The sequence below is a fragment of the Mesoplodon mirus genome (assembly GCF_964341445.2).
Source record: "Mesoplodon mirus genome assembly, chromosome: 3".
Lineage (NCBI taxonomy): Eukaryota > Metazoa > Chordata > Mammalia > Artiodactyla > Ziphiidae > Mesoplodon > Mesoplodon mirus.
Window position 1 is genome coordinate 195,431,534 of NC_138978.1, and position 22,427 is coordinate 195,453,960.

The following is a 22,427-nucleotide window of genomic DNA, read 5'->3' on the forward strand; positions in this document are numbered from 1 at the left end:
ATGTTCATGTTTTCTAAAATGGTCATAAAAAACCGAAAAATGTACTCACACATCAAAACAAGCAAACCCCAAAATTATCCAGAGTATCTTGTCTCTATAAAGTTCTCAGCAGTAATAGTCTCGGACATTTTTTCAGAGATGTCAGTGACCTTTCACATATGTTATTATATAACCCTTTGATGTACAAAAGTCTGTTTTTATTCTTTCTAAAGTGGGAGTAAGGTACTGAAGGTTAATGATTATATCATTTGTAATTTTAAGAGTCACAACAATGTTCTAAGGGATGTTTCTATAAAAGTTAATAAGTATGATTTATTTATACGTACTCTACTCGGTTATGTATTGCTATTTATTTTAAAATTATTATATCATCATGTTTAATTATTTGGGATATACAAGCCATGGCTAAAAAAATCAAGAAATGAAACCAATGTGAGTCACTTAGTAGAGTTCCATGTTAGAATTCCTTTCTTTTTCTTTAGTTATGCTCCCTAGATTCTCCCTGAATTGATAAAAAGGAAGTAAAGTGTAACCCACCACACCCTTTTTAAAGTGGGATAGTTGAAAACATGCTGTTCAAGGATCAGGGAGGAAAGAGGAAATTTAAAAGTTTTGAGTATTCCCCAGAGCAATTTTCTGATCCTAATGAATTATTTTGATGACATTTTAAATCTGGAATTTTGGATGTAATTTCTTAGCACAGCGGCATCCTCATTTTTTTCCTTCTCTTGTTTTATTTGGTTTCTTTGTGCAGTGGGTACACCTTATTACATGTCTCCAGAGAGAATACATGAAAATGGGTACAACTTCAAATCTGACATCTGGTCCCTTGGCTGTCTACTGTATGAGGTAGGTAATGGTGATAAATTCCATATATTGAAGTGATTTTACTTACTGGAATATATTTCCCCTATCCTAATAGTATATAGTTATTTTTTTCTGGGTGATGTTTAAGAATTAGCTTTTTAATTATGAGGAAGTTAATTCATTGACTTAGTAACTGTTTTTATAATGAAATATAGTAACTATACATTTCTACACATTTACTTCCTCTAATATAATTTTAAATTGTTTCCTTTTGATGGGAGTTTTATTTCTTAAATGTTTTTTATGTTAATATAATGTTGCTGTATAATCTTATTTATAAAAATATACATTTGAACATTTAAAAAAAACTGTTGCCCATGCATAACAGGATAGATATAATAGAATGGATATAAAATATGAAAGCATAGTAAATAGCTTTGTCACATTTTTTTTTACTTTTATGTAGATTAACTCAGCTTTAAGGATAGTTTGTAAACATAATTCTTCTAGGTTATCACTTAGTTTCCATGAGTAACGGTTTGTATTGGTAAAACTCAGTGAAATACTCTCACCTGTTCTACTGGTGATAATTTATCAAAGGAAGACGGAATCATGTAGATAGATCCTCTAGCAAGTATTGCAGTGTGACAGTTTGAGTGAAGAGAAGAAAGCATGCTATGAGCACATTTTATATTCATGTTATATAGTAATGGTATCAGAGAACACTCATGCTAGGGACTTCTGTAATTTACTTCTTTAACTGAATGGTAATTTTCCTAGGAATATAGGCTTTCAGTCAAAGCTGTTAACTAAAAATTAACCTACATCTCGGTAACTCTTTTAATAAAATAAAATGAAGGAAAATAATGCATTGAGTCATTTTCATATTTTAAGATATACAAAGGAAATCTGAACTGGATAGATAGAAACCAGTGTATTTCTTACTCTTTATTTTATGTCTCTTGTCTTCTTGACTTAAATGAAATATATGAGATCATCTATTTTAATTGTTCCACCTTTACTTGGAAGTAGAGCAGCAGAAGGTTTTTTAAAATGTGTATCATAATCTTTATTATTTTTCAGATTGCAGGTTCAAATTTCCTTAATTTAAGGAACCTGAGATTATTTTGTTCTTCCTACTAAATAAACTAATGACCACTTAAAAAGAAAGAGATTTTAAAAACGTTCTTAAAGAACATCCTTAGGATAATTTTTGTTGAGAAAAGTTACGAATTAGTGATAGAACAAAATACATGTTTGTATGTATTCACATGAGATTAAAAGAGATTTATGCTTACTATATTATATTCTGTTAATAGGTTGGAACAGTGTTGCACTGATTTGATTATATTAAGTTATTGTAAAGTTTAAAAGGCACTCTGTACATTTTAAAATATTTTATACCTGTTTAAGTGACCTTAGATTCCTTCAGGCCATAGACTAATAATATTATCAAAGCAACGTTTTCCCTTTATACACCTAAAAGTAAACAGCAAATTGGTTTCCACTAAAGAAATTAAATTTAGCAATGAAAAAGAAAAAGTTCAGTTGAGGTAATACGCATTTTTTGGGAAGTTTGCTAATTCTTGTAGGACCAGCAGACTCCCATGTCAAAAGTGAAATAATTCTTCACATTCTGGATTTGCCTTTGAGAGGCAGTGTCCCATTTTTATGTATACTTGAACACCAAAGTAAAAGTTATTTCTTTGGACACTCCTCCATTCATGCATGTTATGTGTTGTGGATGGTTTTGAGTTACAGTATTTAACATGGTAACATTAGTTTTCAGCTCAGCACATTTTCTCAGTTGCTCCGTGCAGGTGATTGGGAAGAACTAGAATTTTTCTAAGGATTTAATTTACCTTGATGCTGTATCTCCTTCTGGTTATGGATTAATAGAATGTCAATAAAAATGCCCAGTAGTTTAGCCTTAAAAAATTGGCCATAGCATCACATCGATATTTTATATTGTACCCCCCTAAGAATTTACCATTCACGATGGAGTGGGAAGCCTTTTTTGAAAACGTATTTTAAACTCAGAAAATTAGACTTTCAAATATTCCTGAAACCTCAAAAAAAAAAAAAAACTAGCAGTACAGTTTTAATTGATATGCAACAAAGTAGACTTTACTAATTAAAATCAAGATGCTGTGCTTTTGCTACACGGACCTTTACATGGAAAAGTAGGTTTTACACATTTCCTTTATTGTTCAGTGCAGCAATTGCATCCTTCCAGGGTTGTAGGTTGGTGGCTTACAGTTCAAAAAAAAAAGAGAGCTGCCACCAGCCCCAAAGACAGACAGTGGGCTTTCGTCCCTCCAACACCCCCAGAATACTAATCAGGGAAGTCGGACCCTGGAGGTCAGGGAGCAAGTCAATCATTCTAGCGATCGTCTCAGTGTGGAGGATCAAATTAGCCTGAAAAATTCAGCTGCTGGGAGGAGAGGGCGAGCAGCTGTCAGGGGCAGCATCGAGATGCACTAATGAACCAGATGAATAGTGCAAAAGCTTGAAAATAAAAACAGGACAGTTGACATTTTTCATCTGTCAAAGCAGGAGATGCATGAAAATATACTATTCCTGTTTAACTCCTTAGGGGACATTCAGATTTTTTTTTTTTTTAACACTGCAGTATTGAGACAAAAGTACTGTAATGAACTCCTGGCACATGATAATGAATATACGGACGTTTACTTAGGGTTTTTGCAAACACGGAGAGACAATAGTTTATACACACAGTCTATTTTTAAAGGGGGGCATTTTAAAGATTGTGTTTTATCATAAAATGTCCTCGCATTTCAACAAAACGTAATTATTATTGTAGCCCCTCTTCTAGAAATTTCCTCTCAAATGGAGTGGAAATTTATATGTTTAGGGACATGCACCTTGTTTGGGGGTTTCTTCTCTTTGTGGGGAACACCTGTTCGTTCCTAAGGCAGTTTTGCAGGAGATCTAGGAAAGGGCTGCCGGGCGGCTCTGCGCTCTGCTTCCCCCCAGCCCCGCGGTCCAGGCCGGGAAGGAGTTAAGCTCTGCCTGCAGCGGCCCAGACAGATGAGAGCCGTTCGCAGCTCATGTGTCCCCGCCGACGCCCACCCCACCGAGGAGCACTGCTCGGCCCAGCGTGTTGCGTGCACGCCCGGCCTGTCTGGGGAATGTACACATTGTCCTTCCAAAATCAAACTTATTAGCACATGTAGAAAAGGGTGACTGACTTGGGGGCAGCGTCGTACTCTGTGTTGTAGTCTCGCGCCCGCAGTTCAAAGATTCAGGAGGCGAACGTTTTCAATTGAATTTTTAGTTTGTATCCCTGCTAACCGCAGTCCTTGCTCGCACCTGAAATCAGGTCAAGTTAGAACCTGGTCTTAAAGTTAAATTCAATAATGTCTTTTTTAAAGGCATTCATTCTTAGAGTCGTTTTTTTTTTTTTTTTTTTTTTCCTGCATAAAAATCTCATTTGGATGCTTTGAAGTAGCGGCTATGACTCCTAGGGCTTTTGAGCACATTTCGTGTTTTCGAGACATCATCAAAAAAGAAAAGCAGTTCTAATTCATTGTGAACTAGTTGAGGATCAGTTATAACATTCAGACTGAGAAGACATTTTTTATCTCAAAATAACCTTTTCCTACAGAAACTGTCATGTGAAATAAAATGCTATGTGTTCTGTTCCCCAAGCATTGCTAGATTATAATTCAGTTTTAACTTCAGTTTCATTTTTGTTGTATTGTGACCATTACATGGTTGATATATACCATTGATGTCTGTCTAGTCATGAGATATACTGGTTGTTCCTATAGCATTGTATTTACAAAGAGTCTTAAGTTATTTTCTTATTCTTCTAATACTGTTTTATACTGCATATGTGTGTGTGTATGTGTTTAAATAATTATATGCTAACCATTTCTCTCTTTTAGGGAAGTTTAAATGTTGAAAATAATAACCAAAAATTGAAGTAAGACTTTTTAGGACTTAATAATTCTCTGAAAAGGATATTCATGAAACACAAAATGCCTAGAGAACTTTATTTAAAGTATTTGTAATTACCCCCCCCACCCCACAGTGTAATATACTTGATGAAATCTCCCTTAAAGTTACCATGTAACTATATCAGTTTCATTGGGAGCATTTTACAGATGGCGGCGTTACAGAGTCCTTTCTATGGCGACAAAATGAACTTGTACTCGCTGTGTAAGAAGATAGAGCAGTGTGACTACCCACCTCTTCCTTCAGATCACTATTCAGAGGAGGTAAGTCATTTTTCAGTCATGCACTCATGTTGTTCATTTTGCTGACGTTTGCATTTTGTTACAGAATATTCTTTTATCCATTGATACAAATGACAAGTACAGGTGGCAGAAAGAGCACCTTCATTCCGTTTACCTCCTCTCGGAGGCTTGGCTGTTAGAGAGGTGACCACAGTTAGTTCGTCACGTGGAGAGGAACACAGCACAGCACGTGGTGTGACATCGGCCACTTCCTATGTGGGGTGGGAACAGTGGCTGACTGCAGCCTCCTGAACACGGCAGAGGGCAGCATTAATGCTGAAGCCAGGCTCTGGGCGACCAGCATGTCCAGTGGCCCCTCTTAACAGGGTCCCGCCTCATGCCCGTGGTCTCAGAGCAGCACACAGTTGTAACTTTCTCTTCTGGTACCACTTGCTTCCCTCCCTCCGGCCCATGTTTCCCCAGAATGGCAGCAAACATCTCTCCGCTGCATGCTTCTCAGCCTTATTCTTTCAGCTTTACCCTCCCTCCTTTTACTTTTACGAGATCTGTCCTATCACCACCTCACTGCTATAGTCAGATTCCTGTAGGAAATGTTTGTGGTTATCACTGTAGATGTGGTAAAAAGTACATTGGGTAGAATTGAAAATCTTAGAAGACTTTACCTTGTTAAGATCTGAGCTGGATCCTTGCTTGCTTTGGGAACCCACTGAAATGAGTTGTTTGGGCTCCACCCAACATGCAGTTTTTCATTGAACAGAACATCTCCCATTTTTGCCTAATGCATCATGATTTGATCTATATTTAAGGAGGAGATATGCAGAATAGCAGTGTCTCAGGTTAACTAAGTGTGTTCACATAACTCTTTTTGGAAAGCTCACTGGGGACCCACCCAGAGAAACCACTGTTTTAGGACATCTCACCTGCTCATGAGCAGCAGATGTTTTGCCCAAGGAAAATGGAAAGGGGCAAAGGAAAAATATGAAACAATTATAATGTTCACCTTTTAGGTGGTCTTATCACTCTTTCTATGTGAAATGAATGCAGTCGGTTCCAATTTTATATAAGGAAGAGTGAGTCCATGTAACTTGAATAATAAATATCTCTAAAGAATTTTTACCATATGTAAGACATATGTGGTCCTAGGATGTTGAAAGTACTTTTTTTTTGTTTCTAATAGTTTTGATACTGATAATCAATGAGGCTTGTTTTTTTTTGTTTCACAGCATTGGTATTCAGGTAATTAGAACAAACTCTTACAAGGCAGTGGTGGTAATTTAGAAGCATTATCTTTATTTGATGTTAATGCTATTATGTTAGCCATTTTTAATTACTATTTTGGGTATAGAATATAAATACGGCACTTCACAAAGCCAACTTCAGAACTCTCGGCCTGGAAATACAGTAGGGTGTGAATAGTCATGCAAAATGATAGCGAGAATGTCAGGGGCCGTCCTTTGTTGTGTCATTCATGCTGTCTTCTTTTCTCCATGAAGCGCATGAATATTTCACATATCTGCATCCTCATCCCCTATTCTTCTTGACTAATTTTCAGACTGTCTGAATTTGCATTTCACATGGTAGCTGATTAGGAGATGCCGAGTGCAGCAGTGAAGCCTCAGCAGGCGGTTGCCATGGTGACCTTCAGCAGGATTTTAATGATGATACCACTAGTGGTTCGTTGAAGTCGGCCTGCCTGCAGGGCTACTTCACTGCAGCTAAGTGTGAAGTTGGATTTGCGGATTCTCAGCCAAGGGGCAAATATCAAAGTCTGGCCCAGATAGAAGAAGGTCTTATGGCTGGGAAAGGAAAACAGATTACACTTTTTTACTTCACTCTATATAGTTACCAGTTTTGAAGAGAGATATAAAGCAAAACATGTTATATGATGTACTTTCCAAAAAAGATAGTACAGTCTCTCCGATTGGTAAAATTTGCTGTTGCACGATGATAAAACTTAAAGCTGTAATGCGTAGGTAAACAGGGAAACGAATTCTTACTGAAGAAATGAGATACCAAAAATACAGACTAATGATCTTACTTTAGTCTTTTCAGTTATGTAGAAAAGTTCTCAGAATAAGAGCTTTGAAATGCAGATGTGCTAATAAATATTTTCTCTCCTTAAGTAGGAACTCAGTTTGTTTGGAAAATAATTATACAGAATTTATGGTAGCAAAAAACCTGAACAGACTCCATGCTGCCATACTTTAACGGTATCTTAATATTCGTTTATATAGTAGGCTTTATAGATCTTTTAAAAGTCCAAATTGCCATTTCGCTTTTTTAGTAGGGCAAAATTTAGGAAACAATGAAAAGTGAAGTGTAAAGTTTTTCAACAGTGAACTTTTAGTTAAAAGACCAATCCATTAGGTGTCAATTTTATAGCTCAAATGCTAACAGACTCTATGTCTGTTGGAAAACTAAACATTTTAAGCAAATTAATTTCCCACCAAATATCTATTTGAAAGCTTACTGAGTTGATTTAGCTACTGCTAAATTTTTAAGGCTCCTGCCCAAAGAGGACACACAGGGAGCATTTCATGAGAATAAAAGGCATATGCCTGCCAACCAGCCTCGACTGATCAGAATCCTGAGGAGCTCTACAAGGTTTATTTCCAGATACAGTCATTCCATGTAGAACAGCTCAGAGTTTAAGAGCTTACGATTTTTAAATTTCTTATAATCTAAGACATAGATACACTTAAGCATTAAAAACCAAAGCTGAGAAATAGTATCCTTTGGAAGAATAAACCTGTATGTCAGATATTTCCTTTTGAATTATGTTGTTGTTATTATGTACAGTTTAGGATTCCAAACTGAATTATCTCAGCTGCGCATGAATGATATTAGGAACGTATATATATTTGTAGCTGACTAAAGTATCTTTTTTTATGACTTTTGGTGTTCAGTATTCTTTCCTTTTCTAGTAGTGATCTCATCCATGTAGCAATAGGGAATTACTGTACTTAACAATAAAAATATTGGGTCAAAAAAAAAAAGGTAGATATTTTCCGAGATACCTCTTAGTTTTAATTAAACTTGCTGTTGTTGGTGATCAAGAAATTAGCGTCAGTGAAGCAGACATTTATTGAACATTTACTATGTCCAAGGAGTTGTAATTCCCATGGCCCCTTGTAGTCTGGGCTGAGCTCTCCTGGCGTTCTGATCACAGTGTACTCTCCTTTCCTGAACTCTGCCCATGCAGGTTCTACTAGAAGGCCCATGAATTTCCATCTTTCTGTGGGTGCTGTTCCCTTGTGTTGAAACGCTCCTTGCCCTGTTCTTTATCAGGCAAACTCATTGTCTTTAAAACAAACCATGGCCGTCATCTCCTGCATAAAGTTATCCTGCTCCCCTTCCTCCACCCCTCAAACCCTCCTCCCTTGGCAGCCACACTGCATTATAATTGTTTCTTTTTTCATTGAGGCAGAGTTGATTTACAGTATTATGTAAGTTTCAGGTGTACAACATAGTGATCCACAATTTTTAAAGGTTATACTCCATGTATAAGTATTATAAAATATTGGCTGTATTCCCTGTGCTGTACAGTATACCCTTGTAGCTTATTTATTTTATGCATAGTAGTTTGTGCTTCTTAATCCCCTTTTGTCCCTCCCCCTTCCCCACTGGTAACCACTCGTTTGTTCTCTGTATCTGTGAGTTTGTTTTCTTTTTTAGATTCCACCTATAAGTTATGATGTACAGTATTTGTCTTTCTCTGTCTGACTTACTTCACTTAGCATAATACCCTCCAAGTCCACCCATCTTGTTGCCAATGGCAAAGTTTCTTTCTTTGTTCTGGCTGAGTTGTATTCCACTGTGTATATATACCACATCTTCTTTGCACATGTGGCTCCCCACTCCAGACTGTAACTGCTTTTTATCTGTGTGTCTCTAGGGCCTGGCACACTAAAAAAGGTTCAGTGATTGATTGATTGATTGATCAATCAATTGAGTGAATGATAGAGTGAGATTAAAGGAATAAATGAAAAGAATGAGTGAACCAGTTAATGTCAATTAAATGAGTGAATGTTCTTACAGAACTCTCTATGCAGTGAGGAAGAAAATTACTCAAAAGACAGGTCAGAGGTATGTTTCCTTTTATTGATATTACCTGATATATGATTTTTTTCATTCTGATAAGCAAGCAGCATCATATCTGGAATGTCCAATGTCCATTACTAGGAAATAAGGCAAATAGATTTTTTTCCCTTCAGTTTCTGTATTTAATTTCTTTGGGAGACACTGGAGTAATCATCAGAATTGTGCATTTTCACTATTCACTAATTTACCTCAGGAGAATCTAAATTTTAAAAATAGTGAATAGTTTATTGAAAATCATTTATATAGAAAGTGTAAAGTGTGGTTCTCTACTGAGTTCTTTTTAACAGATATCTGAAAATCTGAGCACTAACAGAATGCGAAATATAGATTTGTGTCTTTAACTTTTTTTTTTAATTAAAAAATCCTAGCATAAATAGAGAATACACAGGAAAGGTTGAAGAGAATTTTGCCTCAGCAGATTGGAAGGAAGTTCTGAAAAGGTGAGTAAAGAGTTTGTAGATGAAACTGAAAAATGGAAATGAGTAGAGAGAAGAAGAGTGTTCTCAGTCTGAGAAAACAGAGTAGGGAGAAATTAAATTGAAGATTTGAAAACCATACTTTGAGTGAAAAAGAAACTTAAGTGCCTGTAAAACATTGGTGAGATGGTTAAAGCTTTTTAAAGTGGACAGTGTTATGATAGCAATGCTTGTGGATCTGAACTATTATGCCAAATGCTTATCTGTTTAGTAGCAATTTTAAATTTATTATAAGTGACAAAGACTATTTTAGGACACAGTACTTGTGGTTACCTTGTAATTATATTTTTGAAAACTTGATAATTTAGTAGGTCTTACTACTTCTTTTATAGGTGAAGAAACCAAAATATAATATTGGAGTTAAAATTATTAAACCATTAATCAGTTTTCACATTATTTAATGCCTCTCTTGTACATTAAATTTCTGTTTGTTTTGTGGCTTTATACCTCCAGCCCACAGATAGAAAAATATCAGTTACTATTAAAACTCAGTTAGTGGAACTACTTCTCGAATATGCAATTATCCTATAAAGTATCAGCCTAAAAGGTCACATCCAAAGAACTAATGGAGAATGGATGAAATGTCATAAACATTCACCTCCAAAATGATAATCTTTTTCTTTAACATTATTAAATAACAATTTTTTTCTTTTTACTTTATTACTTCCATTATGATTTCTTCCTTTCTTAGACAATGCCATAATTCCCCCCTCCTCCTTTTTTATTTTTTTTTAAGTTAGAGAAATGGAAGGCAGGAGGGAGGGTTTTTCCCAGGAATAGTTCAGTGGTGCACACTGGCAAAGTCTTCCCTACCACTTCACTCAAATGCCTAAGAATTTCCAGCATCATTTTTTTTTAAATTGAAGTGTAGTTGATTTACAACATTGTGTTTCAGGTGTACAGCAAAGTGATTCAGTTATATACATATATATTTTTCACATTATTTTCCATTATAGGTTATTACAAGATATTGAATATAGTTCCCTGTGCTATACAGTGGGTCCTTGTTGTTTACCTATTTTATGTATAATAGTTTGTATCTTTTAATCTCAAACTCCTAGTTTATCCCTCCTTCCCTTCCTCCCTCTCCCTTTTGGTGACTGTACGTTATGCTCTAAGAGTTTTATAGTATCTGGTTTTTCATTTAGGTCATTGATCCATTTTGAGTGTATTTTTCTATGTGGTGTTAGGCAATGTTCTAATTTCATTCTTTTACATGCAGCTGTCCAGTTTTCCCAGCACCACTTATTGAAGAGACTGTCTTTTCTCCATTATATATTCTTGCCTCCTTTGTCACAGATTAGGTGACCATAGGTGCATGAGTTTATCTTGGGACTTTCTGTCTTGTTCCATTGATCTATATTTCTGTTTTTGTGCCAGTACCATACTGTTTTGATGACTGTAGCTTTGTAGTGTAATCTGAAGTCAGGGAGCCTGATTCCTCCAGCTCCGTTTTCTTTCTCAGGATTGTTTTGGCTATTCGGGGTCTTTTGTATCTCCATACAAATTTTAAAAAAATTTGTTCTGTGAAAAATGCCATTGGTAATTTGATAGGGATTGGATTGAATCTGTAGATTACCTTGTGTAGCATAGTCATTTTCACAATATTGATTCTTCCAGTCCAAGAACATGATACACCTTTCCATCTGTGTCATCTTCTATTTCTTTCATCAGCATCTTATAGTTTTCAGAGTACAGGTCTTCTGCCTTCTTAGGTAGGTTTATTCCTAGGTATTTTATTGTTTTTGATGTGCTGGTAAATGGGACTGTTTCCTGGGTTTCTTTTTTGGATCTTTTGTTGTATAGAAATGCAACAGATTTTGTGTATTAATTTTGTATTCTGCCACTTTGCTGAATTCATTGATGAGCTCTAGTAGTTTTCTGTTAGCATCTTTAGGATTTTCTATGTAGACTATCATGTCATCTGCAGACAGTGCCAGTTTTACCCCTTCTTTTCCAGTTTGGATTCCTTTTATTTCTTTTTCTGCTCTGATTGCTGTGGTTAAGACTTCCAAAACTATGTTAAATAAAAGTGGTGAGCAAGAGTGGACATCCTTGTCTTGTTCCTGATCGTAGGGGAAATGCTCTCAACTTCTCTCCATTGAGTATGATGTTAGCTGTGGTTTTGGCAAATACGACCTTCATTATGTTGAGGTATGTTCCCTTTATGCCCATTTTCTGGAGAGTTTTTATCACAAATGGATGTTGATTTTTTACCAGAAGCTTTTCCTGCCTCTATTGAGAGGATCATATGGTTTTTATTCTTCAGTTGGTTGATGATGGATTCACATGGACTGATTCGCATGGATTGATATGCAGACCTTGAAAATTCCTTGCATCCCTGGGATACCCCCACTGATCATGGTGTATGATCCTTTTAATGTATTGTTGGAGTTGGTTTGCTAGTATTTTGTTGAGGAATTTTGCATCTGTGGTCAGCAGTGATACTGGCCTGGAATTTTCTTTTTGTGTGATATCTTTGTCTGACTTTGGTATCAGGGTGAAGATGGCCTCATAGAGTTTGGAAGTATTTCTTCCTCTGCAGATTTTTTGAATAGGGTCAGAAGGACAGGTAGTAACTCTTCGCTAAATGTTCGATAGAATTCGGTTGTTCAGTTGTGAAGCCATCTGGTCCTGGACTTTTGCTTATTGGGAGTTTTTTAATCACAGTTTCAATTTCAGTATTTGTGATTGGTCTGTTTATATTTCCAATTTCTTCCTGGTTCAGTCTTGGGAGATTATACCTTGCTAAGAATTTGTCCATTTCTTCTAGGTTGTGCATTTTATTGGCATAAAGTTGCTTTTAGTTGTCTCTTAGAGTCCTTTTTATTTCTGTGGTGTCCGTTGTAACTTCTTTTTCATTTCTAATTTTATTGATTTGAGCCCTCTCCCTTTTTTTTCTTGATGAATCTGACTAAAGGTTTATCATCAATTTTGTTTATCTTTTCAAAGAACCAGCTTTTTAATTTCATTGATCTTCGCTGTTTTGTTTCTATTTCATTTATTTCTGCTCTGATCTTTATGATTTCTGTCCTACTAACTTTGGGTCTTGTTTGTTCTTCTTTCTCTAGTTGCTTTAGGTGTAAGTTTAGGTTGTTTATTTGAGATTTTTCTTGTTTCCTGAGATAAGCTTGTATTGCTATAAACTTCCCTCTTAGAACTGCTTTTACCTCATGCTTTCGTTTTCATTTGTCTCTAGGTATTTTTGGATTTCCTCTGATTTCTTCAGTGGTTGTTTAGTAGCATAATGTTTAGCCTCCACGTGTTTATGTTTTTTACAGTTTTTTTCTTGTATTTGATTTCTAATCTCATAGCATTGTGTTCTGAAAAGATGTGTGATATGATTCCAATTTTCTTAAATTTACTGAGGCTCATTTCGTGGCCCAGTATGTGATCTATCCTGGAGAATGTTTCATGCACACTTGAAAATAATGTGTATTCTGCTGCTTTTGGATGGAATGCTCTATAAATATCAAGTAACTACATCTGGTCTAATGTGTCATTTAAGGCCTGTGTTTCCTTATTAATTTTCTGTCTGGAAGATGTGTCTGTTGATGAAAGTGGAGTATTAAATTCCCCCACTATTGTGTTACTGTCGATTTTTCCTTTTATGGCTGTTAGTATTTGCCTTATATATTGAGGTGCTCCAATGTTGGGTGCATATATAATTGTTCTGTCTTCTTCTTGGATTGATCCCCTGATCACTATGTAGTATCCTTCTTTGTCTCTTGTAACAGTCTTTATTTTAAAGTCTGTTTTGTCCGATATGAGTATTGCTACTCCAGCTTTCTTTTGATTTCCATTTGCATGGAATACCTTTCTCCATCCCCTCACTTTCAGTCTGTATGTGTCTCCCTAGGTCTGACGTGGGTCTCTTGTAGACAGCATATATATGGGTCTTGTTTTTGTATCCATTCAGCCAGTCTGTGTCTTTTGGTTGGAGTATTTAATCTGTTTATGTTTAAGGTAATTATTGACATGTATGTCCTTAGTGCCATTTTGTTAATCGTTTGGGGTTTGTTTTTGTAGGTCTTTTTTCTTCCCTTCCTCTTTTGTTCTCTTCTTTTGTAATTTGATGACTAACTTTAGTGTTGTGCTTGGATTCCTTTTTGGGGTTTTTTTTGGTGTGTATCTATTGTAGATTTTTGTTTTGTGGTTACCATGAAGTTTTGATATAGAAGTCTTTATTTTAAGTTGCTTGTCTTTTAATTTCAAATGCATTTCCAATATCCTGCATGTGTACCACCTCCTCATGATTTCTGGTTTTGATATCATATTTCTTTGTGGATGATTTCCTACCTTTACTGTATGTTTGCCTTTACTGGTGAGCTTTTCCATTCATAATATTCTTGTTTCTAGTTGTGACCTTTTCTTTTCCTCCTAGAGAAGTTCCTTTAGCATTTGTTGCAAAGCTGGTCTGGTGGTGCTGGATTCTCTTAGCTTTTGCTTGTCTAAAAGCTTTTGACTTCTTTGTCAAATCTGAATGAGAGCCTTGCTGGGTAGAGTATTCTTCTTTGTAGGTTCTTCCCTTTCATCACTTTAAATATGTCATGCCACTCCCTTCTGACCTGCAGAGTTTCTGTTGAAAAATCAGCTGATAACCTTATGGGAGTTCTCTTGTATGTTATTTTTTGCTTTTCCCTTCTTACTTTTAAGATTTTTTTCTTTGTCTTTAATTTTTGTCAATTTGATTACTGCGTGTCCTGGCATGTTCCTCCTTGGGTTCATCCTGCCTGGGACTCTGCACTTCTTGGACTTGGGTGACTGTTGCCTTTACCATGTTAGGGAAGTTTTCAGCTATAAGCTCTTCAAATATTTTCTCAGGTCCTTTCTCTCTCTTCTCCTTCTGAGACCCCTATAATGTGAATGTTGGTGCATTTAATGTTGTCCCAGAGGTCTCTTAGAGTGTCTTCATTTCTTTTCATTCTTTTCTCCTTATTCTGTTCTGCAGCAGTGATTTCCACTATTCTGTTTTCCAGGTTACTTATCTGTTCTTCTCCCTCAGTTACTCTGCTGTTGTTTCCTTCTAGCATATTTTTCATTTCAGTTATTGTATTGTTCATCTGTTTTTCTTTAGTTCTTCTAGGTCTTTGTTAAACATTTCTTGCATCTTCTTAATCTGTGCCTCCATTCTTTTCCAGGATCTTGGATCATCTTTACTCTCATTGCTCTGAATTCTTTTTTGGGTTGATTTCCTATCTCCACTGAGTTTGTCTTCCGGGGTTCTATCTTGTTCCTTTTTCTGGGATATAGTCTAGTGCCTTCTTATTTTGTCTTACTTTCTGTGATTGCAGTTTCCAATCTGCAGGCTGCAGGGTTGTAGTTCTTCTTGTTTCTGCCATCTGCCCCCCTAGTGGATGAGGCTATCTAAGAGGATTGGGCAGGCTTCCTGTGGGAGAGACTGGTTCCTGCCCACTGGTGGGTGGAGCCTGGTCTTTTCCCTCTGGTGGGCAGGGCCATGTCAAGGGGTGTGTTTAGCAGGCAGCTGTGGCCTCCTGAAGACTTTCTGCTGATGGGTGGCACTGTGGTCCCACCCTGTTGGTCGTTTGGCCTGAAGCATCCCAGCACTGGAGCCTATAGACTATTGGGTGGACCCAGGTCTTGGTGAGAAAATGGTGGCCTTCAGGAGTGCTCATGCCAGTGAGTACTTGCCAGAACTGCCGCTGTCAGTGTCTTTCTCCCTCACAGTGAGCCAAAGCCACCCCACACCTTCGCAGGAGACCCTCCAACACCAGCAGGTAGGTCTGTCCCAGACTCGTATGAGGTCACTGCTTTTCCCCTGGGTTCTGGTGCGCACGAGACCCTATGTGTGCCAAGTGTGGAGTTTGTTTCCCCAGTCCTGTGGAATTCCTGCAATCAAACCCCACTGGCATTCAAAGCCAGATGCTCTGGGGGCTCCTCCTCCCGTTGCCGGACACCCAGGCTGGGGAGCCTGATGTGGGGCTCAGAACTGTGATATAATTATTTCCAGTTTGTGTCTCGCCCACCTAGCAGGTATGGGATTTGATTTTATTGTGATTGCGCCCCTCCTTCCATCTCATTGTAGCTTCTTCCTTGTGTTCAGATGTAGGATATCTTTTTTGGTAGGTTCCAGAATTTTTTTCTCGATGGTTGTTCAGCAGTTAGTTGTGATTTTGGTGTTTTCATAAGACGAGGTGAGCTTACATCCTTCTACTCTGCCATCTCATCTCCACCCCCCAGAAAAGTCTTTATGAGAAAATAAACCACGTATCTGAAGGAGATTGAGCCACATAAATGGGGAGGAAAAAGCAAATGGTGGGTTGTTCTGGCTCCATCTGCTGTGGGGTTTCCGCTTTGCCTGTTGTCCCTGTGAAGCCTGTCCTTCTGCTCACGCTGTTCATCCACCTCTCCATTTCCCTCACTCTTGGTCCCTTCCGCCTTCGATTACTTCTGGCTCTCGTCTTCCACCCGGGGAGCCAGAGATCCTGTCTCCTTCCGCTGCACCTGCATTGGTCTGTCTGTAATCCTCATGGCGGGAGCATCTGAGGGCCAAGCATTTGCTACAGTAGGTTGGAAAGTTCACCCTATTCTGAATTACTGTGCAGAAAAAGTGAGGTTTCTTGACTAGCCTGAAGGGTGCAGCAGTTTTCATTCAGTCAAAAAATGGCTATTGCATCTGCTTGTATCTTGGTTAAATAGAATTAATTTTGGTACCAGTTATCCTTTCTGCTCCTTTTATCATTTTCATCTCTAAACAAAATTTCTGACAACTAGGTGACGTGTTAGAAAACATTATCTTTTAAAATATAAGTATCATTATAGTTTTCCTACTGTTTTCTATATTGTGGATAACTGGGTGTATTTGTTTTTATTTTAATGGGTAAAATGCCAACCTCTTTCTGATTTAAATCTCACAGATCACCATAGTAAGATGCCTTGTGTACGGCCATACCCCTTAGAACGTTGAATACTACTATTCTCTGCAAAGAATAGAAATTGCAATCCTCAGACCCGCTCAGTGGGTCTGCCATTAACTGTCAGCATTGTTGAACTTCTAGATGTGAAGTTGTATCATTAAACTTAATTCTGGTAGAATCATATAACCTAGGGGCTAGAGCTAGAAGAATCCTTATAGGTTATCTACTCCAGCCTCCTTTTTGAATAGATGAAGAAATAAACCTCGGGAGACAGTGCCTTACCTCAGGGCTGCAGGTGCCTTGAGCGAGCCTGGCTTCCACAACCCCGTGCGTCTCCTCCCCTCCTCTCCCCTCCCCTGGGGGCCTCCTTCCACACACCTTCTTTCCAGCTGACTTTTCTCACTGGTAGTGGCCTTCCTCGTCACACTGTTAACAGACTCAGCCCACAGATTTTATCACCAGCTTCTGTTTCCTCCAGATGAAAAAAATCTTCATGGTGGAAGTTGAGGACTGTGAAGAAATTTCAGTAATTTGATAATTTAAGTGCTGTTATAATGGCGAAAAAGAGTTAATGCAAGTGTTCAGAATATCTGAATAATTTCTAAAGACATAAATACTAAAGAATCTGGTTCTTCCTCTTGATTTGGCTTGTCATCTGGGAAAGACCAGATTACAAAGATGTGTGTTTTCATAAACTATGGCAATTAGAATTAAGAATAAAATTCTATATTCTTCACTCATTGGCTGTAGGATCAGATGGAAGGATATTTTCTTAATTTGTCAAAATGTGTTTTCTGTGATGTATTGGGTTCTCCAAAAAGTGCCTTCAGTTTTTAAGTAAAAATAAAAGACACATTTTTCATTTTCACCAACAACTTTATTGAACAATGTATTCACCCTTTTGTTCCATTACCTTCTGCCATTTTTCAGGCAAGTTCATAATTCCATCTTCCCAAAACTTTTTATCTTTTTGAGTAAAGAACTGTTCCAGGTGCCTTTTACAGTCTTCTGGGGAATTGAAATTTTTTCCATTAAGAGAATTTTGTAAAGACAGAAATAAATGGAAATCCGAAGGTGCAGTGTCTGGTGAATATGGTGGATGAATCAGTACTTTCCAGCCAAGCTGTAACAGTTTTCGCCTGGTCATCAAAGAAACATGCAGTCTTGTGTCATCCTGATGGAAGATTATGTGTTTTCTCCTGACTAATTCCAGACACTTTTTGTCGAGTGCTGCTTTCAGCTGGTCTAACTGGGAGCAGTACTTGTTGGAATTAATCATTTGGTTTTCCAGAAGGAGCTCATAATAGAGGACTCCTTTCCAATCCCACCATATACACGACATCACCTTCTTTGGATAAAGACTGGCCTTTGGTGTGGTTGGTGGTGCTTCATTTCACCTGCCCCATGATCTCTTCTATTCCACATTGTTGTATAGTATCCACTCTTCATCACCCGTCACAATTTGTTTTAAAAATGGTATGTTTTCATTACGTTTAAATAGAGAATTGCCTGTGGAAATACTGTCAAGAACGTTTTTTTCACTTAACCTATGTGGAACCCAAACATCAAAGCAATTCACATAACCAAGCTGGTGCAAATGATTTTCAGTGCTTGATTTGGATATTTTGAGTATGTCGGCTATCCTCCCACATGGTATAATGTTGATTGTTCTCAATTAGTGTCTTGATTTGATTGCTATCAACTTCAACTAGCCTACCCGACCATGGAGCATCATCCAGTGAGAAATCTCAAGCACCAAACTTCACAGACCACTTTTGACACATTGAATCAGTCACAACACCTCCATACACTGCACAAAGTTTTTTGTGCATTTCAGTTGCATTTTTACCTTCCTTGAAATAATAAAGCATAATATGCTGAAAATGTTGCTTTTTTTTCCATCTTCAATATTAAAATGGTTACACAAAACTTTACCAACTTTGATAAGTCTTTTTTTAAATGCACGCTGATATGACAGGTGTCACATACAATCTAACAAAATTGTTTTGAATGAAGTTAAAGACACCTCAGTGCTACTAGAGCCATCTTACGCAAAAAACCAAATGAACCTTTTGGCCAACCCAATAAATAAGTAAACCTCAGTCCTCTCATCTATAAAATGAGGATATAAATACTACTTCATACAGTTGAGAATTAGAATACTATTTGTTACTTAGCTTGCCTTTATTATTCTTAGTTTGGAGGAGTGCTTTTACTTTAATAAAAATTATATATATATATATACAAATATATAAATTGGTTTATGATAAATGTATGTGATAGCCATTTATCCTAATTTCCTTGTATACATTTAGATATATAGTAAGCTATTAAAATTTAAACTTACAATCAAGGCTATTGTAATAAACCTTAGATCAAATAAATGTGTAGAGATCTTCAGTTAATTTGGAGACTTAGAGTTTAAAACTTACCATCTTTCATGACTTCTGTCTTCTGATTAAACTTCTTTGAAAGATCATAAGATCATTGTAAAGCCTCTGATTATGGAGAATGCTCCTTGCTTGACATTAACACTCACCAATGAATATGCTTCTTAGATCCTTCAACTAATTGTAAAGTCATTGACAGCGGTCACATATATTTCCAGCCAAATAAACATTTAGCGGAACACTTACCCTGTAAGTCTATAGCTGTTCAAAGTGTGTTCCTTGTTACTGTCTGACCACAGTGGTTTCCTGAAGCAGGTTGTCTTTTCTGTCTTTGTAGCTGCGGCAGTTGGTGAACATGTGCATCAACCCAGACCCAGAAAAGCGACCAGACATCACGTATGTGTACGACGTGGCCAAGAGGATGCACGCCTGCATGGCCAGCAGCTGAGCGCATGGATGGCGTGGAGGACGTAAGCAACCCAAGTTCAAGTATTTCTGTGCAAATCATACCTCCCTGTTCTTGGGTGTTAAGATTAATATTTCAGAGCTAGTGTGCTTTGAATCCTTAACCAGTTTTCATCTAAGCTTCATTTTGTACCAATTTAAGTCACCTTCTTGCAAACCCCAGTGACTTCGGAATAATCAGATTGCGTGTTAGGAGAGCAAATGGAACATGATGGTTTTTAATGGCTAAAGATTTTTAGAATTATTTTGAGTTTTGTGCTGATAAGTCGTGTTCAGGTAGACTCTCAGTGCCAAATGTTGGCGTCTCGGCTTGGCCCCATTGGGACAGACGTGCAGCCTGAGGAAGGTATCTGAACATGTGCCTTGTGTGCTGCTCTCCAGTCATTTATGGACATTTGAGATGAACCCAATTGTGAACTTGTGATTATTTTTTTAGAAGTTTGAAGTATGTGTGTTAGTTCTTAGCATTGTAGCTTTCAAATAGGGTTCTTAAAGATAAATGTAGACGTATGAACTATTTGAGAAGCATTTAAAACTCTCATAGATTTAAAATAGCTTATACATTCAAAATGCAACTATTAAATGTGAAAAGATTTGGGGATAAAATGTGAGTCAGACACTGAAGAGTTTTCTGCTTTATTTTGTTTTATTTTAATATCTTTGAAATTCTCCTTGCATTAAAATGGTATAAATGAATACATTTAAAAAGTGGTTAAGGATTTGTTTGGCTGGTGTGGTAGTAATTTTCCAAGTTGCACATTGCCCAAGGCTTTTTTGTGTGTCTTTACTATTGTTTGTACATTTGAAAAATATTCTTCGAATAATCCTGCAGTACTATTTTCAATTTCTTTATAAATTTAAATGCTCTACTCATGATTGTACACTATAGTGTAAGCATATGTTTTTATTCATAGATTTTATTGAAGTTCTGATTGATCCCCTTCAGAAATTTTTTTTTATTCTTCAAGTTACTTTCCTATTTATATTGTACGTGCATTTTATCCACTAATGTTTCAGATTTTCTGACAACATAATAACCTTAAAATAAATATTTGATATACCAACACTTTTCCTGGATTGAAAACATTTTTTTCAATTTTGAAAATTTGGGCCACTGTATATGCACGTGCATTGTCTTGTTAGAAAGAGGGATGTGCATTGTACTGTAGCTGTGAATGTTGATGCTGTTTCAATTTATCCGACAAGGTTGTAACTTGAGAATATGTTTAAAGAAATGAAAACTGGCCACTACCACAAACAGAATTTTTATGAGCTAAACATTTCTATTGAGAAGCTTTTAGGCAAAGTACTGTGTTCATGCATAAAGATAACAGAGGTGGTAACACTTCGTTTAGTTTAAGGAAATGGGCAGAGTTTAGTAAATGCTGTCATGGAGATGTTTTCCCTGAATGCCTTCATGTTAGTGGTGACCAGCTCCTCTCAGAGTTGGGAAGCCAAAAGGCTGCATGGCAGTCACTGCCTAAGGACGCTATGCCACCATGTAACCTTGGGACAATAATCCTGCCAACAGGAAACCCTCATGCTCAGAGAACACCTACCTTTAGCCCATATAACTGCTGGTTTTATTTTTTCCACAGAAGTATTTTTCTTACAATCATTTGTAAACTTTAAAAATGTACAAAGGGCAAAAGTGTAAACTTTTTTTCTAAATTTAGTCAGCTACAGTATCTTAATCAGTTCTGAATGGAGGGTAATTTTATCCCGGGACAGACAGAGGAGAGCTGGTCATTCCATATGTGAGGGCCGGACATGCCGTTTCTCCCAGATTCTGGTGACTTTGACCGCACTGGACGCCCGCACCCTCCTTCTCCAGAGTGACGAGGGGAATTGTTTCTGTTGACCGTTAGTGTCATGTTCATTTTAATGTAATATGATTCATGGAGGTGAAATGTTCTCTAGTTGGAACAGATACACTCCTTTTTCTTGCAATCTTTAAAGATACATGGATCTAAAAGTCATCAGCTTAAACCCTCACAGGACTTCTAAGCAAAGATTTAAACTTTTCGTTTAAGTGAATCTATCTGCTGGAAGGAAATAGTTGGGAAGAATTTATTGATCAGGGAAATCCATTATTGTTTTCTACATATGGAAACTTTTTGTTTTGGATATTGTATCTTTAAGTGTTCATATTTTTCTTGCAGAAACCACTGCACATAACAAATTTTAATTTTGAATGGGATCATTTCAAAGAATTATGAAGATGATTAATCTTTATAATCACCTATAAAATGTTCTTTGTATTTCTGTTTATAAGTAAATTTTGTATTGATTAAGAAAACATTTGAGTTGATATGAGGAACAGTAAAATGAAAGGTACATCTGATTATAACCCTTATTTTAGACTTTGGTACCAGTTCCGCAGGACACAACATGGGGTGACTTTGTTCTGTATGCTGAGGTTTAGGAATGGTGGATGAAGCATATCTCTGTATAAATAAAGCACTCAGCAATGTGCAATGATTGTGAATTTAGTAAGACAGGACAGCCACTTCATGACCGCTTACCATTCTACATAGTGTCTATTACAAAACACCATTCTTGTATCAATATACACTTCAGGTGTTACTGTTAACACCTGCATATTTATTTTAACCAAAATGTTATTCATATTAAATGTTTTTCTTTAAAATGAATGTATTATGTTTATAACCCACGAATGCATCATTATCATATGCCTATTTCAATAGTACTGTAATATGGACTTCTTTTGTGAAGTACTTTTATTTTGTTATGCTACCAATACACATACTAAAGACTCAGTTGTTAGCTTTGAAAATTGTATAATATCCTAATATAAATAAAAATATAAAATTAAAAAATAAGTACAGTAAAAATTTTTATGTATCTATGCTTTTTTTCCTCTAAAGTCTACCATTGTTTATTTTACTTAACACTTAATCTACAGAAACAGTTCTTATTCATAACTCTATCATTTTGGAGAAGCCTGAGAATTAAAACAGTTGGGGGTGGTGATAGTGGAGGGCTGACAGACCCTAAGAAGTAGGCTTTTAAATATGCATTAAATGAAGGCACATCTTCACCTGTCTCTGTTCTCTTTGGTACATC

The 22,427-nt window shown here is 36.8% G+C and overlaps 1 protein-coding gene and 1 long non-coding RNA gene across 5 annotated transcripts in view; one reads left to right on the top strand and one right to left on the bottom strand.

The window, feature by feature from the left end:
- Positions 1-10,903, bottom strand: part of LOC309801597 — a 207,989-nt gene extending 197,086 nt beyond the window's left edge. The window contains exon 1 of the long non-coding RNA XR_014293617.1: positions 10,866-10,903. This is a non-coding gene — a long non-coding RNA (uncharacterized lncRNA). The remainder of the gene's footprint in view (positions 1-10,865) is intronic.
- NEK7 (NIMA related kinase 7) overlaps positions 1-22,175 on the top strand; it is a 136,264-nt gene extending 114,089 nt beyond the window's left edge. For 3 of the 4 annotated variants that reach the window (XM_082616592.1, XM_082616595.1, XM_082616593.1), the window contains 3 exons: positions 755-849; positions 4,938-5,051; positions 19,213-22,175. In XM_082616592.1, coding sequence (XP_082472718.1) covers positions 755-849; positions 4,938-5,051; positions 19,213-19,323 — 320 coding nt within the window. In that variant the 3' untranslated portion in view covers positions 19,324-22,175. Of the gene's footprint in view, positions 1-754; positions 850-4,937; positions 5,052-9,068; positions 9,168-19,212 lie in introns of those variants that run through there. The other variant, XM_082616594.1, reaches the window with a different exon arrangement.
- Positions 22,176-22,427: the final 252 nt, after the last annotated feature.